The sequence below is a fragment of the Muntiacus reevesi genome, chromosome 1 (assembly GCF_963930625.1).
Source record: "Muntiacus reevesi chromosome 1, mMunRee1.1, whole genome shotgun sequence".
In the NCBI taxonomy this organism is placed as follows: Eukaryota; Metazoa; Chordata; class Mammalia; order Artiodactyla; family Cervidae; genus Muntiacus; species Muntiacus reevesi.
This window is the reverse complement of record NC_089249.1, coordinates 45,270,698-45,283,200: the sequence shown is the minus strand read 5'-3', so window position 1 is coordinate 45,283,200 and position 12,503 is coordinate 45,270,698. Positions and strand designations below refer to the sequence as shown.

Below are 12,503 nucleotides of genomic sequence, written 5' to 3'. Positions count from 1 at the left end.
CCTTCCACCCCGTTACCACTTTTCAGAATCCTTTTTTTTTCCCCCTCCCTCAGTTTCTGTAGAACTTGAATCCCTTACACCTTTTTAGTTATTTGAATTAGGAAGGGAAGTAGACTTGACTGAAAACAGCCCTGTGGATAAGGAAAGCCACCTCCTTTTTTTTTAAAAAAACTTTTTATTTTATATTGGATTATAGATGATAATGGTGTGGTAATTTCAGGTGGACAGCAGAGGGACTCAGCCATACGTATATGTGTATCCATTTCCCCGCCAAACTCCCCTCATCCAGGGAAGCCTTATTCTTAACACAGGACTGGCGTCCCTGCCCTCCTCTTAGCCCTATGTAGCTCAGTTTTATTCAGGAAGTCCTAGTTCCCTCTTGCAGTACTCTCTGGAAGATAAGGGATGGTGGAGGGAATTCTGGTTAGACAGACATCAAGCTGAGTTGCTGGCAGAACACTTGATTTCTTCTCTATGAGTTACTGTAGCTTTCAACCTTCAGCAGTCTCTTTCGCCTAAAGTTTCCCAGTATAATCTTCCTTACCAGTGTGTTTCCTGTGCCTTATCTCAATCAAAAATAGATGTAGAGAGAGCAGTGTTTTAGCTGCTTTTGCATGGCATACAGACTGGGGTCTCATGATACTTATTTCATTCTTTTAGTTTTTATCAGTCAGCAAGTAAACAAGGAGCTCTGCATTTCAGTGAACTTGAACAGATTCTTAAAGGATGGGTGGCATTTGATTAAGCAGCATGAACACTGGAGAGAGAATAGCATGTGTCAAAGCCTGACTCAGATACGTGACTGTGAGTTGGAGATGAGTGAATAAAGTGGAGACAACAAGCCTGTGGCAGGAGAGGGCATTGTTAAGGACACGTCTGAAAGCCACGTGACTTTGTTGGTAGCAGCGGCACTGCTGACTTGAACAGCAGATTAAGAAGTTCAGGAAACTACTTGAGAAAGACTGATTTCGGAGCCTGTGCCTGGAGAAGGAAGAGAAATGGGGGAACCTGCCGAGAAACCGTTGGGGTCAGTTACAGATACGGCCTTTGGTTTAGACTACGGTAGTAGTGGTGGGGTCAGGATGAGGTAGAACCTGCTTTTATGGCAGTTCTTTCACTTATACATCTGTTCATCAGATGTCTGTGTGTCGGTCTGTGGACAGACAGAGTAGTGGTTGAAAGTGTGAATCTTCGTTAGGGTCAATTCCAACTCTGTGACTTACTGTGACCCCTGCAAATGGCCCAACATCTTCTTGCCACAATTTCTTTGTCTATTAAATAGCTGTTATAAAATACTTGTCCCGGGGTATGTTGTGAGGACTCAGTGAGTTGATGTGTGTAAGTGTTTGAACAGTGCCTGGACACAGTGAGTGTTTAAGAGTTTGGCTCTCTTTGTGATCAGACAGGCGACATTCCTCAGCCTTGAATGTAGGAACAGGAGAGGAGGGTAAAGCTGGGCTTGGGGAGGGGGTTCAGGCTTGGCGGTGGGAGGGAGCCAGCAGAGGAGAGGTGAATGAAGGGACAGCAAAGAATTGAGGAGGAGGGAATGAGATCCTGAGCCTAGCAAGTCTTTGATAGGAGGAAGGAGAGAAGGCGGCCAGGGTGAGGGGTAAATGATGGGGGCTGATGGAGGTACAGGGCCAGGTTTGGCGGTGGGACCAGATATGGTTTTATCATCTCTGTGGGAGTGAACAGTGAGAGGGGAAAGAGGAAGTGGTTCAGAGGTGCAGGGAGAGGAGGAAAGTTTTAAATAGCCATGACGGGAAGGAAGCTGATTAGAAAAAACTTTGTAATTGCCAGGTAATATGTAAGTGGCCCAGTACCCAGTCCTGATGATTTTTGTAAATCTCTCTCGAAAGCTGTTAGTTCTCTTCTTTATTACTATTGTCTAAATTCGGGTTCTTTTATTTTTCTTCTGAATTACTGTACTGGTTTCCTAACTGGCCTCTTGATTTCAGCCTTATCTGCTTCTAATCCTCTCCCATTGTACTATCAGGATAAGATGATATACATTGTTACTTTAAAAAAAAAACTTTTTATTTTGTATCGGAATACAGCCCATTAACATCTGTTGTGATAGTTTCAGGTTAGCAGCAAAGAGACTCAGCCATTCATATACATATTCTCTCACAAACTTTCCTAACATTTTTTTTTTTTTTTAATATTTATTCGTTTATTTGGCTGCCCCAGGTCTTGGTTGCAGCATGTGGGATCTAGTTCCCTGACCAGGGATCGAACCTGGGCCCCCTGCATTGGGAGCTCAGAGTCTTAACCACTGGGCCAGCAGGGAAGTCCCCCTAACATTATTTTTAATTGTACCTCTGGCCTACAGAATTTGATGAATCATAATAATCCCTGACTCATGGCATCCTTTCATCAATGGTTCATTCATGGTCCACTTTTTAAAACATTTACTCTGTAAGTTTTAATCATGTAATAAGCCACCCCTAGCTCCAGATGGAGCTCCACGGCCTACCCCTACTCATCCATGGTGACGGTCGTTCTGATTCATCCTTCCCTGTAGCCCTTTTTGTATAGTTTTACTGCCTTTACTATATTTCTAAAATGTTCTTTTTAATGTGGAACATTTCAAACAAATACAAAAACAGAAAAAAGTATGAATCTGTAAATGCTCGGCCATCCAACCTCAGCATTTATTGACATGTGGTCAATTTCTCCAGGCCCCTTCCCTTCATCTGTGGATTATTTAGAAGCAAGTTCCAGATACCATGTAGAGAGATATATATATATATATATATATATAATATAAATTTGTGTTTAAATCTATAATGTACTTATATTGTATGTAATCCTTTGGGGAATGCCTTCATTAAAGAACTCATTATCAAAATCCACCTGTATTGTTGTGTGCGTGTGTCATTGTACTTTGTTTTGATTTCCATGTAATGTTCCATTGTGTGAATATCCTACAGTTCATTCATCCTCTCTTCTGACTGTGGCCATTTGGTTGGTTTTTCGGCTTTTGTTAGGGTGACTAGTGCTGCTGTGACCATTACACATGCCTCCTATTTTCTACAGCGAGCACTTCTCTTGTGGGACTCCTGGGTTAGGGCGTGTATGATTATTCAACTTTAGGACAAAATGCCAAATTGTTTTCCAGAGTGGCTGTGCTCATTTACACTTTCATCAGCAGTGTTTAAAAGAATGGTTTCCATGATAGAGTTGATCGTGGTCTTTCTGATGAATATTCTTCAGTGGCTTCCTGTGATTTTAAGAGCTCGTCATCCCTTCTCTCCATTGATAACACTGGACCACTTGCAGTCTGTCAGGCACTGTGCTCGGTGCTGGGACTTTCTAACATTCCAAGCCCTTCAAGATCTGGTCTCTTTCTAGCCTCAGCCTCCCTGCCCAGCTTCATTTCTTGTCACTCCCTCCAGCTTGTCCCAAACATAATGAAATAGTTATCATTTCCAAAAACACGGTGCTCTCTCTTGGCTCGGTGGTCTTGCACTGTTGTTACTTGTGTCTTCACACCCTGTTGGTTCTCAGCTCAGACATCGCCTGCGTTAGAATGTCTCCCCTCACGCCCTAGTCTGAGTTACTACTCTTCCTCCTCTGCCCTCCCCTAGCACTGGTTGCATATCTGTGCATGGTGTAACTTAGTTTTCTTGTTTTCTTGAGTAGAAATTACTCATTAAAAGCAGGGGCTTGTGTCTTTCATCTCTGCATTCCCAGTATCCAGCGCGGTACCTGCAGTATAGTCGGTGATTTGTAGATGTTGCATGAGTGAATGGGGAAGAAAGGGAAGGTCTGAGACATTTTGAAAGAATAAAATAACCAAACTTGATGACAGATTTGATAGTGAATGAAGAAGACTGAGAATCAGATATGACTTGAGAGCTCGTCTCTGGGAAGGCCTTCACTGTGTTTGTACAGGTGAGGGTACAGCTGAGGGGGGCCGTGGAATATCTGTAGCTGTCGTCACTGTTTCTGACTCAGTCATGGTAATCTTTCACTTTAGTGCCCCTTGCTCTCCCAGTTTCTCAATCTGCCTTTTGCTTCCTATCTTTCAGGTGCAGAACTTGGCCGTCAGGAACCAGCAGGCCTCCGCCCAAGGACCCCAAATGCAAGGCTCTGCTCAGAAGGCCATCCCTCCTGGGGCTTCCCCTGTCTCCAGCCTCTCCCAGGCTCCTAGCCAGGCCCTTGCGGTGGCTCAGGCTTCCTCTGGGGCCTCAGGCCAGTCCCTCAACCTCAGTCAAGCTAGTGGAGGCAGTGGGACTAGCATCCCAGGGTCCATGGGTCCTGGAGGAGGCGGCCAGGCTCCTGGGGGCTTGGGCCAGTTGCCTTCCTCAGGAATGGGTGGTGGTGGGAGCTGCCCCAGGAAGGGCACCGGAGTGGTGCAGCCCTTGCCTGCAGCCCAGGCAGTGACTGTGAGTCAGGGCAGCCAGACAGAAGCAGAAAGCGCAGCGGCCAAGAAAGCAGAAGCAGATGGGGCTGGTCAGCAGAACGTGGGCATGAACCTCACCCGGACCGCCACTCCCGCTCCCAGCCAGACCCTCATTAGCTCAGGTACGCTGTCTCCTCCCATAGTGTTCTTACTCCCTCGGGGCTAGCTTGACATCTTCAGGGAACGTGTCTTTGCCCTTCTTGGTTGTTTTGGTCCTGAAATAGTGGAAGGAAAGAATCACATTAACCTTGTTCCTATTAGTCTAGGAGACAGGACGAACAGGTGGCAGAGAGGGATCTTGTCTGTTTGCGCCAGGCAGCAGTCAGTTTACAAGTTGCCTTGTCCTCTGCTCCTTAGGTCCCGACTTCTTCAATTTACTCCCTCTACCCTTTCATTCACTAGGGTCTTGTCTTTTTTTTAAATTTGGTTGGTTTGAGGGTTAGTTGCAGCATGCAGCTAAGTGCTACAGTCTTCGTTGTAATGCTTGGTTCTTCATTGCTGTGCACAGGCTTCTCTGTAGTTGTGGTGCACAGTCTAAATTGTCCCAAGCATGTGGGATCTTAGTTCCCCGGTCAGGGATCAAACCCCTGTCCCCTGCATTGGAAGGTGAGTCTTAACTACTCGACTACTGGGGAAGTCCCCACGCAGTTCTTTCTGACTAGCTTGCTCTGCTCTAGGGAGGGTACTGGGATACATCATTGAAAAGCAGACTTTTCTGCTCATGGAGCTTACAATTTTGAGTTCTGTCCTCACACATTTACTGTTGGTCAGTTGGCAGCGTAGAGCGGAGACTGCCTTCGAGTACTTAGGGTGAGCAGATAGAGCCCTGCTTTAATATAGTCCAACTTGTGATCAGCTGTATTGAAGGTAAGGATGGTAAGGATTAAAAAGAATAAATAATAGTAATAACCCCGGGTAGTGCTTGCTTTCAGGCTTTGGATAGAGTTAGATGTGTGTACCCTATTTGGTAGTGGTTATTTTTGCTTCCTTTTTTCTAGTACTCTAAGTGTTGCATATTTGAATAATGTACTCCCCAAATTTCAGAGTTAATTGTCAGTTGTTTTACTAACACCTAGTATGGCACTTTGCAAACTATGGCACTTGTAATACCAAAGTGCTTTCATGTCACACATATTCTCTGGGTACCATGGTAGGGTGTGAAGCAGGGGAGATCACATCTCCAGTTTACAGTGGAGGGAACTGGGTCAAGTCTGAGCCCACAGCCACTGACTCTTAAAACTTCTCATGGGTGGTCACCTAAACTGTGACTCGTGGAGACCCGGGAGAATCATGGGAAGATGTTGGTATCTTTTTACCTTTGTGGACGTTTATTTTTTCAGTACTGTTACGTGTTTCTCGTGTATCAGGCCCTGGGCTGGGTTCTAGGAATGTAAAAACGAATGAAATGTGGACTTCGCTTGAGGAGAAGAATCTAATCATGAAGGCGATGGGCCCACCATTGTGGGCCCATTACTTGCTGAGTGCCAAGTAACAGGATTTAAGTAAAGCAAAAAAAAAAAAAAAGTTAGATAAATGCAAGAAATTACTGAGGACTGTTACAAGCTTGAGCAAAGGTGGTCTTTCCCTGACATCTTTAAGGCTGGAGATGGTAATGTCTGACTTGGAGGAAAGAGTGTAAACCAGGTGGCCTGTCGGGTCCCTCCAGCTCGCTTTCCATTTGCCGTTTGAGTCTACAACTAGGTAAACCGGGGAAGGCTGCTTTGACTTAGCGCCTTTGATGATGTTGCTCATGTCTGCTCTCCCTTCCCTTTGTGCCTCCGGGGGCTCGTTCCCGCAGCCACCTACACGCAGATCCAGCCCCACTCCCTGATTCAGCAGCAGCAGCAGATCCACCTCCAGCAGAAGCAGGTGGTGATCCAGCAGCAGATCGCCATCCACCACCAGCAGCAGTTCCCGCACCGCCAGTCCCAGCTCCTGCACACGGCCACGCACCTCCAGCTGGCCCAGCAGCAGCAGCAGCAGCAGCAGCAGCAGGCCAACACCCTCACTGCCCCACAGCCTCCGCCGGGTCCCCCGACCCAGCCGGTCCCGCCGTCCCCGTCCCAGCCGCCAGCCCAGACCCTCGTCGTCCAGCCCATGCTGCAGTCTTCACCGCTGTCCCTGCCGCCGGACCCCGCCCCCAAGCCACCCATTCCCATTCAGTCCAAACCGCCGGCAGCCCCTCTCAAGCCCCCTCAGCTAGGGGCTGCCAAGATGTCCGCTGCCCAGCAGCCCCCACCCCACATCCCCGTGCAAGTGGTGGGCACCCGGCAGCCGGGTACAGCCCAGGCCCAGGCTTTGGGGCTGGCCCAGCTGGCAGCTGCCGTCCCCACTTCCCGGGGGATGCCAGGCACAGTGCCGCCGGGCCAGGCCCACTTGGCCTCCTCGCCGCCTTCATCCCAGGCCCCGGGTGCGTTGCAGGAGTGCCCGCCCACGTTGGCCTCAGGGATGACCCTGGCCCCTGTGCAGGGGACGGCGCACGTGGTGAAGGGCGGGGCGACCACCTCCTCGCCGGTGGTGGCCCAGGTCCCTGCCGCCTTCTACATGCAGTCTGTGCACCTGCCGGTGAGTGTCGCCCTGTGACTGAGCACACGGCATCCTCAAGGGGACCGCAGCTCAATTTCAGAAGGGAGTAAAGGGTTGAGAAGGTTAGGATATTAGTGCTGCTTTTGTAAGAGAGTTTAATGGATGGTTAAGATCCTGGCAGGTATTCAGTCTTTCGTAAGAGAGAGACATCAACATATATAATACCTGAATTTCGTACTCCTACATTTGCTACTGAAATTCTGTATTTTGGGATCTATACTGAGTTATATTAAGATACAGCTTTAACCACCAAAATCAGTCTTTAAAAAAACAACAATTCTCGGTTGGGCTGTGATGAACCTGGGTCTCCAGGTCTAGGTCAGGACTAAGTAATGTATTTTCTTTTGTCTTGATGTAGAAATTACACTTCTTGGGAATGACCAGAAACTTTACTGTACCACGGGACATAGATAAACTGGGGAATCTAGAACTAAGAAATTTTTCTCAGACAGCTTGGGAGTAATTGAGTTTCCTCATTATCCTTTGCTCATAAATCTTGTTTTCCTTCCTGTTTTTCACTTTATAGGGCAAACCCCAGACACTGGCTGTAAAGCGCAAGGCTGAGTCTGAGGAGGAGCGAGATGACGTCTCCACATTGAGTTCGATGATTCCCGCGAAGACATCTCCGGTGGTAGAGAGCCCGAAGGCCATGGAGGAGAAGGGCGGTCTTGGAGGTGAGGAACGGACTTCTGCAGGGCTGCCAGAGTGCACAGAAATGAGAGGAAAGCTCTGAGTGGGCTAAGAATTCAGTCTGATTCATTAGAATGTGGGCCTGAACTTGGTGGATGAGACCTGGACACGAGGAAGCCAGAATGACTGATCAAAGAGGAACATGTGTTACTGTGAGGATCAGGTTGGCTTGGCTCATCCTTGGCTCACTTAGGTCATCCCCTCCCTTTTCCTTAATCTTGTGTTTATTTTCCAGATAAAGCTGAGCCAGTGACCAGCGCGAACGCTAACACCCTGAGCAGTGACATTGTAGCTTTGGCTCCCGCCCCATCAGCGCCCCCTCCTTCACTGGCCATGGTGTCCAGACAGATGGGTGACTCCAAGCCCCCCCAGGCCATTGTGAAGCCCCAGATCCTCACCCACATCATCGAAGGCTTTGTTATCCAGGAAGGAGCAGAGCCTTTCCCGGTGAGGGCAGGGCCAGAAGGTGGGGCTTTCACGTGGGGACTTGGTCTGGTGGGTTGTCTTTTCAAACTCCAGAGACTTAGAAGGCTCAGAACTATTTCATTATCAGAGAACAGTTCAGTTCTGTTGTTTGTAGGATTAACTATGAAGAAGGAAGGGAAGAGAAGAAGAAAGACTATGTAGACCAGGAACTGAAAATAGTGGGGAGAGGAGAAGCAAAGGAAAAAAGTGACCTTTAAGGCTGTCATGGTTGTTTTTTGTGTTTGTTTTGGGGCCCCTTTGTATAGCACTGGGGCATTGTACAGCATTTGGGATCCTAGTTCCCTGACCAGGGACTAAACCTGGGCCCCCTGCATTGGGAGCTTGGAGTCTTAACCACTAGACCACCAGGGAAGTCTCTAATTAGGTTGTTTTATAGTGAAGAAAATTGTGGTGGAGAAGTTGAGAGACTTTTCTGGATGCCATGAGCTGCAGAACCAGGACTTAGAACACGGGTCTCGTGCCTCCTGGTGTGTTCCCTTTTAGGAAGGAAAAGGACAAAATAGGGGCTGGGGTAGGAGCCCCATCTGAAAAGAGCCAACCAGAGACTCTAGATTGCCGTATTGAAGATGGTTTTGTCTGCGTCGGACTTGGCCATTAACTCTGAGATCCGGGCAAAGACGTGGTGGTGAGAAGTGATGGGGAAAGCTATAGAGAAAGGAGTTAGGCTAATGTAACTCACCTTTTTCTGGAACAGGTGGGTTGTTCTCAGTTATTGAAAGAGTCTGAGAAGCCCCTGCAGACTGGCCTCACCACAGGACTGAATGAGAATCAGTCGGGTGATCCCTTGGGTGGGGACAGCCCATCTGCTGGTGAGTATTCATTTAGAGACCCATCTAGGAACGAGGCTGATGGAGATGTGTTTGAGGACACAGCGTAAAATAGGAATTAGCTCTTTTAAGTGGGAATTATGTTAAGTCCATTTACATCAGAATACGTAGAGTCACACAGAAGTTGTTCCCATAGGGTTAAGGGGAAGTTTATCAAGCTGATCTGTTTATTTACTATTAAGGATATGTTTTTCAAAGGATAATCTATTCAGGCTATTTCTTAATTTCCAGTTTTCATTATTTTAGATTCTGTAATATATGTTAAGGAGTCTTGTTTACATTTTCCCCTCTCCTGCTTTTGGAAACTTGTGTGTCTCTGTGTGTGTGTGGCGGCAGGGAGGCGGAATCTCATCTTTCCAGACATTAGTAATTAGTTCCTCTCTCCTGTGGAAAAGTGCAGTCAAATCTGAAACTGAATTATGAAGAAATTAGTCACTTAAAATGGAGATCATCTGGCTTAAGGTTAGGAAGACCGTGACATCTTGAGGGACAGGTCTTTATGGTTTTGGATTTTGAACTTTGTTTTCGGGATTCTCGGGCTGAGTAGGTCTTTCGGGGGAAGCGCTGAGAGTAATTAGAGTCCAGCGCTGGGCCTGAGGGTGACCTGAGCAGCAGCAGGAACCCACGCAGCCCTGCAGTGCTGCCTTGTTTTCAGAACTAGATAAGAAGGCGAACCTCCTGAAGTGTGAGTACTGTGGGAAGTACGCCCCTGCCGAGCAGTTCCGCGGCTCCAAGAGATTCTGCTCCATGACTTGCGCTAAGAGGTACAGTAGGCTTCCGTCTCGCCCTCCTCCCTCAGACACCCCTTCCCCAGGATCCGATCAAGACTCCGAGCTAACGTCTCCTTTGCCTTCATTCTCTTCCCCAAAATCGGCCCCTAAAATCCTAGTTCACATGTAGAGCAGGGGAGCAAGGTGGTCTTGGATAGCAGCACCCCTGACCTCCTGTACGTTCCCTGACCCCCAGGTATAATGTGAGCTGTAGCCACCAGTTCCGGCTGAAGAGGAAAAAAATGAAAGAATTTCAGGAAGCCAACTACGCCCGCGTTCGTCGGCGCGGACCCCGTCGCGGCTCCTCGGAAATCGCCCGAGCCAAGATCCAGGGCAAGCGCCACCGAGTGAGCCACCAGCGCGGGGCGCGGTGCTGCAAACCGGGCCTGTTCCCTTCTGCTCCCCTGCAGAGCAGCTGCTTTCCCCGGGGAAAAAGTGTGAGACCAGAACTCTGGTTTCACGTGATCACATCGCTCCAGATACCGAGATCCTGATCTTTTCGTCTTTTCTCACCCAATTTACCTGTTGTGTGTTTGTTAATCCTTACGCCTTGTTAGAGGAGGGAAAATCTAGGGGAGTTGTTGGCAGAAGAGGGGAACCAGGAGGAACACAGTTCACACTTGAAAGGCACTTGAGAGTGGGCTGGTGACTTGGGCATTTGCACATAAGTACAGAGCACTTTACTTGTGCTGAGATTAGTTTTTCCTCCGTGCCTCAAACCCAGGGTGGGGGGGGAGAGAGACCTCATGACGCTTACTGATGACCTCACTGTTTTTCTTGTAGGGTCAAGAGGACTCTAGCCGGGGTTCAGATAATTCCAGTTACGATGAAGCACTCTCTCCAACATCTCCTGGGCCTTTATCCGTGAGAGCAGGGCATGGAGAACGTGACCTGGGGAATCCCAACACAGCTCCGCCCACCCCAGAATTACATGGCATCAACCCTGTGTTCCTATCCAGTAATCCTAGCCGCTGGAGCGTAGAGGAGGTCTATGAGTTCATTGCTTCTCTACAAGGTATCAAGGGCCTGTCCATCAGAACCCAGTTCACCTGTATTGCTTTGTTGTCCTATGGTTTTTTTGAGGCCATCCCACAGGGCTTTGTAAATGGAAACGTAGAGACTTAAGTATGGTATGATAAAGGTGCTACTTTTGGTATTTATTTGGGTTACTTGTCCACAGCCTGGTTACCCAATTTTTCCAGGTTGACTGTCCTCTGCTAACAGGCTTCCCAGGTGGCACAGTGGTAAAGAACCCGCCTGCCAATGCAGGAGACACAGGTTCGACCCCTGGGTTGGGAAGATCCCCTGGAGAAGGAAATGGCAACCCACTCCACTATTCTTGTATGGAGAATCCCATGGACAGAGGAGCCTGGTGGGCTATGGTCCATGGGGTCAGACGGGACTGAGCATGTATACACACGCACTTGACAAGGGATAGTTTTCTCCAGAAAGGAAAACCATCCTACCCTCCTTGCTGTTTTGTCTGAAATTTGGGCCCTTAAAGATGGCATGAAGGCTGATTTTCTTGCCGGTGTCAAAGAAAACATACTATATTTTGCTCTCTCCCTTCCCTTCCTCAAGTTAGCTTAGTTGGTGGAACACCTTAGTTCTTTTATATTGGCTCTTTTTTTAAAAAACAGCTCGTTGCTCTGGTTTCATTTTGCTTCCATATCTTGCCATCTTGGGCCACTGTATCACTGGATTTAGGACAAGTACTTTTGGTCATACCATGTAGCTTCTCATACATACCCCACCGTTTCCTCCTAGGCTGCCAAGAGATTGCAGAGGAGTTTCGTTCCCAGGAGATTGATGGACAGGCCCTCTTATTACTTAAAGAGGAACATCTCATGAGTGCCATGAACATCAAGCTGGGTCCTGCCCTCAAGATCTGTGCTAAGATAAATGTCCTCAAGGAGACCTAAGGTGGCCCTCTTGCACAAACCAGCCTAAGGCAGACACTCCCCACCGTCCAGGTTATAACCTGGTGCCAGCAGACTCCATGAGGAAGACAGAGCTGTGCTGTCTTCTGCAGGAGGGGATCAACAAGACAGGGAAGAACCGTGGAAGAACTGGTCGCTGGTGCTACATGGTGGCAGCTTTGATGTTTCTCTGGGTTTTATTTTTTAAATCTTCACAATTTCACCTACCCTAATCCAATCTTTGTGAAAGAGGCAGTCTAGAGAACTAGGACTGCTTGGCCTTATCCCGGAGTGGAGTGTAGCCAGGGTCTGAATTCTCCAGGAGGAGGAGGAATGTGTGTGGCGAGGCAAGAAAATGGGTGGACTGTAGGTGTGCCTCGGCCCGGCAGCAGGGGAGTTTTCCAGCTTGTGGGACACAAGTAGCAAAACCTGGTCCTCCCTCTTCCCTGCGGCTCCTCCTGACTAGCTGTGGCCCAGACTTCTGTTGTCACTCCCGTAGTGTTGGACATCTTCTCCTGCATCCTCACTGGCCAGTGTAGGGGCTGGGTTGCCATCATTCTGAGTTGCTGCAGGGACTAAAAGTATTGGGTACACGTGTGGCTGTTGTCATTCTTTCTGCACCCCCCTGCTTCCTTCAACTTATCTGTTGTCTCCTACCCTACTTTTCTTCCCATTCCAACTCTGCTCTGTCCTATAGCTTTATAAAGCAGGAGTGCGTGGGGCTGAGGTCTGGAGTAGAAGGACCTGCCGTGGGCGCTATTCCTTATACAACAAAAATATTAAATATTTTTTTTCCTCCTCAGTAAAAGGATGAAAA

The 12,503-nt window shown here is 48.2% G+C and overlaps 1 protein-coding gene across 4 annotated transcripts in view; it reads left to right on the top strand.

Moving 5' to 3' along the window:
* The window catches only part of PHC1 (polyhomeotic homolog 1), a 19,880-nt gene extending 7,377 nt beyond the window's left edge, over positions 1–12,503 (top strand). For all 4 annotated transcript variants that reach the window (XM_065941656.1, XM_065941648.1, XM_065941639.1 and 1 more), the window contains 9 exons: positions 4,035–4,530; positions 6,207–6,973; positions 7,521–7,668; positions 7,920–8,131; positions 8,865–8,979; positions 9,653–9,761; positions 9,964–10,114; positions 10,551–10,782; positions 11,535–12,503. In XM_065941656.1, the coding sequence (XP_065797728.1) occupies positions 4,035–4,530; positions 6,207–6,973; positions 7,521–7,668; positions 7,920–8,131; positions 8,865–8,979; positions 9,653–9,761; positions 9,964–10,114; positions 10,551–10,782; positions 11,535–11,689 (2,385 nt within the window). In that variant the 3' untranslated portion in view covers positions 11,690–12,503. The remainder of the gene's footprint in view (positions 1–4,034; positions 4,531–6,206; positions 6,974–7,520; positions 7,669–7,919; positions 8,132–8,864; positions 8,980–9,652; positions 9,762–9,963; positions 10,115–10,550; positions 10,783–11,534) is intronic.